Here is a 6,069-nt window from a genome sequence, read left to right on the forward strand (position 1 = left end):
TTCCCAGTTAATGGTAGAACAACAAGCATAGTGACGGTAGTAATCTCATATAGGATTGCTACTGAAAAACATAAAATATGAATATTAATCCCTTTCACTACGTGTCAAACAATTTTGAGAGAACGAGAATAAATTACTTGGTTTGTAATTATGAAAATAATTTTTTACTCTATAAAAAATTGAAAATAGAAAACTGCAGAATTTTATTTCCTGTTTTTCTGAGTTTCTGAAAATTGTTTTCAGAATTACAAATAAAAATAAAAAAAAACAAAATTGTTTTTAGGGTTACAAATCAAGTAAAATTTCAAAAATAATTTTCAAAGAACAAAAATTCATAAATTTGCTTAGGTAGTATTTGCTGAAAATTGTTTTCTTAAGAAAATTGAACGTTAATCTTTTACTTATTAATGCTGGTCAATTGCTAATGCAATAAAATTTGATCTCAAATTCATGTCCGTCTGCTTGATAAAAGGTTTAGCGGTTGATCTTTATGTTTGGACAAGCACCTGAAATTGGAAAAACATCAGTTGAATTGCTATTTTTGGTGATCAAAATTTGACAAATACAACATAGCTTTGGAAACCCATTCCATATGGATGCATGGTCAACAAAAAAAAAAAACTTTTGTACAAAGTCCATTTACAATAATTAACCATTGAATCCTCTTTCCTAATTCTTTGATCTCATATACTTGAATTTATCAAGTTTTAAGTTTTAAGTTTTAAGTTTTAAGTTTTAAGTTTTAAGTTTGTCATTCCTTCATTAAACTCAATTTATGGCATTTTCATATACAGAGGCATTCTATCAAACAATTCGCAGGCAGCATCCAACACCCTTAGGTATTTGATTTGTACATGTATATTAAACCAGTTTGTTTCATTGATAAAAGTTGAAAAAAAAAAAATTTACAGGAGCAAGACTAAACCGAAGAAGACAACTATTTGAACATGCATTAGAAAACGGGGGTTTTTTTTTTTCAAAAAAAAAAAAAATCTGTGCTAAAAAAACCCTTTTTTTAAGTGGATAACAGTGTTCCATGTTTCTCACTTTGAGAACTGAAACTTCAAAACTTCAAGAACTACATTTTGGACTCTTGTATCTCAGTTTTTCAAAAACAGATCCAGAAAACTGAATTTTGGTGACTCCCAAAACAAAAAATTGTTCTAGAAGTTGCAAACAAGCAAGGCCTAATTTTTTCCACACTGTTTTCATTCAAAATTGTATGAATTATTTTTGTAAAAAATGGTATTTATATTATATTATTTTTTTAAAAAAAAAGTCTAAAAACATAAAATATGAGAGAACTTTGAAAAAAAAAAAAAAAAAAAAAAACAGTTTAATTGAATACAGGGAATGCAAATATTTTAAAGAGAAAAACAAATGAAGAAAAAAAAGTAAGAATGAAAAGAAAGATAAAATTAGAGTGATTTTAGAAAATAATAATAATAAAATTATACTAATGTGACAAATAATTTCTATACACCTTTAGAAAGCCTTGAATCCTTCGTCTTTTACTTGTTTTACAAAAAAAAAAAAAAAATCAATTGTCACATGATCAGCTCACCTTTGTTGTGCAAATCCAAGTCTAGACTTGTTTATGTCACGCGTGTCTTTTCTTAGTTATGAGTGACCAATACTCCTCCCATTCAAAGAAAGAAGATGAAAAGTTTTAAAAAATATATTATTATTATTATTAATTTTTTTTTTTTTGGTCCAAAAAAATCACATATCAGAATAATCAAATGCAACCAATCATTTAATGAAAATTCCATTCCTCTCATATATACCACTGGACAAAACATACACGGGCTAAAATACGCCTCTGTGAATATCAGTTGGTTTACAGGCCAAACAGGCCAGATGAGTGACAAGTACCAACATTTGAGTTTAGAAAAAAAAAAATTCTGATCTTCCCCCAAGACTGAAAAATAGGGGTACAACATTGTGCTCCTCTACACATTCTCTCCAACGGCAGGGAGGGGTCTCCCGATGGCATTAGCACGGGGGTAGCCCGTGTGCTCCATGAACCTGCAACACCCATGCCTCCACGACTTGCCACTGCAAGAAAAACTCATTTGTAAATTTTCACCAATTTTTTCGACATAAAGAAAGAAAACAAGAAGTTTGTTATTCACACCAAAACTGTAATGTAATCCTTCAAAGAATGACCAGAATTATTTTTAAAAGATTTGTCTGCTAACATTAGCGAGAAATAACTTTGATAAACCAAAAATACAAAAGCATGCATATATATAAGCACTGTTAGTCATATACGGAACTAGCCCAAGCTACCAAACTTGAAATAATGGTTAAGTTCCAACCATTAAACCACGGCCAGTATATATAAATTTGGATTCGTTAAAGATGAAATTCAGTTTACATTTATACCATATTGACATGGTGGCATATACTTTCTCTGTACTACATAGACTGTATAGTATATGTGAATTATCCATGTCAAACGCGACACAACACGGTATGAAATAAAATGAGTTGAGAGAATATTCTATTCTCGTTATGGTTTTCCGCAGACCACATCAAATCAAGCTCAGTTTGGAATTGTATGATAAGAACAGTAAAATTAGACAAGAATATTGTGCTCTGTATAGGTCTATACATAAACAACGTTCACTAGAACAGTGAGAAAGAAATAGGGGAGTAGTGTGAATTAAAGAAATAAATAACATGCATGAATCAAATATTGGAAGGATGCACCAGAACATCATCTCCCTTTCAAGTTCAACTAAGCACTACAAATCCAGATAAACAAATCGAAATATAAGATACCATCTTCTATTCCCAGAGAGTCACAATTCCACGAAGTTATAGGACACCACATGTTTGTAAATCAAAAAAAATAAAAAATAAATAAATAACTACATATTCTATTTATAACTCAGACCATGTTCAAATTGCTTTTTCTATTATAATAATTTTTATAATTTGCTTTAATCATTAGTCCGTAATTGAAAATCATTAATGGGACTTTTATAGCAGAAATTGGCCTCACCTTGAGATTCAACGGCTGCACCAAACAATTTCAGTCCCTTGAGATTCAGTGGTTATTGTCTACTGATAATTGGAATCGCTGCATCACAAAAGATTTATCAAGTCCAAACAACATAGGTGTAAGTACAGATTTTATAGAATGGTCTGCAAAAACTTCTAAACTAGCAACTGGATTCATATGGTATGAAAAGGAAGAACCATTTCATTTGGTCTGATGTCTAGAATTTTTAGCCAAATCAAGGTAACATTAAGCTTTGTATTAAAAGGGTAACATTAAACTTTGTATTAAATTCCCATTTGATTCGAGCACAGTAAGAGAGAATAATTGACTCGAAACCGTGATAAAAATCATATATTGGAACACTAAAACAAAGCAGGACATGATGAAATATGAACACTCGAGCAACAAAGAATCATAAAGAAATAATCATACAGAATTTGTAACTGAAAGCTATGCTACCTGGACTCGCTGGTGCCGGCCATATTGTCCGTGTCGACACGGACACGGACACAGGTTATGTGTCATTTATGCATTTACAATCATATAACTCAAGCACAAATCTCCATAGATAAAATCACTTTTTGTAATAAGGTTTACTTGCAATGGAGTGAATAGCTTATGCATACAAAGATAGAAGCTAATGCTCCGCCATGGCAACAAGATTCCCATCATGAAATACAAGAGATTCACGGGATTCTTTTCAGTACCAAAGATTGAAGCTAAGTGCTCCACCATTAACGAAGACTTGCTAGGGATTTCACCAAAACCAAATTAGATTAGGGAAAATAAACAGTAAAACCTTTGATTGTTACTATTTCAATGATTCTTACTGCTTAAAACACGGAAACAAGAAACCACAACTTCATTTTGAAGCTGTGGAAATTCTAAACAAAATGGCAATCAATTTTGTTTTCTTAAGAGTTAAAAAAACAAACATAGTTACCAAACGGCTTTTACTTCCGTTTCTCAAATTTTGAAAATGGCAACAGAAAACAAAAAACAGAAATTCAGTGTTACCAAACAGGGCCTAAGGGATCCGCAAAAGAAATAACAAAAACATCAGTATTTGATATAAATTAATAGAAATATACATACATCAAGTAATCATTGTACACACCAGAAATTCAGTGGTACTGTAAGGTGCAATCATAAAATGGTTTTTATAGTGTGACAGGAAAAATCGCTCAAGGTGGCCTCACGGGTTACAACATCTAAAACTACCCTGAAATCAAACTGTATTATCATGCATGTCTAGCGGCCCATTAACATGAACATGAAGAATAGCTATGCGTAAATTATTATGAAATCCCACAGCAGCTTGCTTAGGGAATTAGAACAAAATGTTATATTGAAGTAGAACTGAATTAAATTAGCAATCTTCCGGTAAGATGATGTAACTTAGTTTATCTATGCTTCAAATTAAAGATTAAGAAGATCTGGCAGAATCAGAGTTGCACAAAAAATAATAAATTATTCAGCTAAATGCATACATGATTAATGAAATGATATATTAGTGTTACGCAAAATCTCTAAGCATTTTGTATTGAACTCGAATTAATACGGACCAAAAAGAATTACGATCATAAAAATTCTAAAAAGAAAAAAATTGTTGATGATGTGTCAGCCACTTCAGTTAGGAAGTAGATATTCTACATCCACTCTTAATATAGTTTCAACAACAGAGGACCTTCCTCACAACATGCCACAAGCTTCTTAAGGAAAAAACTTTCTGCGCACTGCAACAATGTCAATGCACTAATGGGATTCTTAATCAAACCTTTTGACAACAAAACTTGAAGCACTGAACACCTGGGAATTATCCTCTTACCCAAGCTCAGTGACAGTAATTTTGGACGAGGGGCAATTAGGGAAGACTCCCAACCCATTGTGTTGACATAAAAATTCAGCACCGCCATTATCTTCTCTTCGGATATCATCATACATGAGGGATTTCTTGTAAAAGCCAACATTGTTTCTTCCTCAGACCAACCCCACTTCTGATAAACCTCCATCTTCCTTTTCCATGTTGATTTGCTCATCAATGCCCGAACTGCTATAACAAACTGGCTTTTTGAAGGATTGAAACCCATTTTTTTAACATCCTCCACAACCTCATTGATCTTTAAGTTGAGTGAACTAGGATAAGTAAGAAAGTACACAATATTCGAATCTGGCACGCCATGTTGTCTCAAAATTTCAATGTTGGAGAATGTAATATCATTGTGATAGCGCTCTACAATCCGAGGACATCGTTTAAAGGCCGCGATAAACTTATCATCTGAGTGAAAGAAATTTTTGAACAAATTGAAAGATGGGATGATGTGGTTCTTCAAGCTTCGTTCCAATATAAATGGGCTAGTGGATACTATCTTTGTGAGCTCAGTGCTGGAAATGCCATTGGAGTAAAAGAACTCGAGTTTGGGCAAAAGGATTTTATTGGGATCCAATAAGAGAATTCTTGGGATTTTTCTGATGAGAGCTGAGATCTGGATTTCACTGAATCCATGGTTCTTGAAGAAGTTCAGAACTGAATTTGGTTTGTCTAGGGATTTAAAATTGATGTGTTTGGAAGCTGAAATAGCAGTTTCTGAACTCAACCCACATGAATTTATAAGGTAATCGACTGTAAATGAGTGTTGGTTTGTGGAAGTTGAGATGGATTTGAGAGATGAAGACAGTGGATGGGTTTGAAGGACATGCCGTTTACGAATTGCTAAATCCAAAACAGAAGAACAATTAAAACGAACTAGCGTTTTACTGTACATATAAATCATCGGAGATGAAATGCGATAGTCACTATTAAGAGGAACTCACCTGATTGTTAATCTAAGGTGCTCTTGAACCACCATTTCACCATAGCCAATCTGCTTCTCTAGGGTCGCGACGATGAATGCAACTCAAGATAGTTTCGCAAAGTTATATATAGTCTCGTGTATTTCATGGGCCTTTATTTGTAGTGAGTTTGAGCAAAAACTGTCAATGGGCCCCCTAACCCAAGTCCATAGAGTATTTTACTGGCCTCCAACCATTTCAACTTTGCTGTTCAATCCAGTTGAAAT

At 32.9% G+C, this 6,069-nt stretch overlaps 1 protein-coding gene across 5 annotated transcripts; it reads right to left on the minus strand.

Annotated features, from left to right (window-relative positions):
• Positions 1-1,755: 1,755 nt before the first annotated feature.
• On the minus strand, positions 1,756-5,910 carry LOC132274909 (uncharacterized). Of its 5 annotated transcripts, none has more exons than XM_059776274.1 (3): positions 4,839-5,910; positions 3,011-3,088; positions 1,756-2,058 (listed from the first exon to the last, which is right to left on the minus strand). In XM_059776274.1, the coding sequence occupies exons 1-2, from the start codon at positions 5,782-5,784 to the stop codon at positions 3,063-3,065; spliced, it is 972 nt and encodes a 323-aa protein (XP_059632257.1). In that variant the 5' UTR covers positions 5,785-5,910; the 3' UTR covers positions 1,756-2,058; positions 3,011-3,062. The 5 variants fall into 5 exon arrangements, with proteins under 5 accessions (XP_059632257.1, XP_059632258.1, XP_059632256.1 ...); XM_059776275.1 differs by having other exon boundaries at positions 3,011-4,746; XM_059776273.1 differs by having other exon boundaries at positions 4,788-5,910.
• Between the last annotated feature and the right edge of the window lie 159 nt (positions 5,911-6,069).

The sequence above is a fragment of the Cornus florida genome, unplaced genomic scaffold (genome assembly GCF_030987335.1).
Source record: "Cornus florida cultivar Cherokee Brave unplaced genomic scaffold, ASM3098733v1 CherokeeBrave_3.0.0_Hap2_Chr09, whole genome shotgun sequence".
NCBI classification, from domain to species: Eukaryota; Viridiplantae; Streptophyta; class Magnoliopsida; order Cornales; family Cornaceae; genus Cornus; species Cornus florida.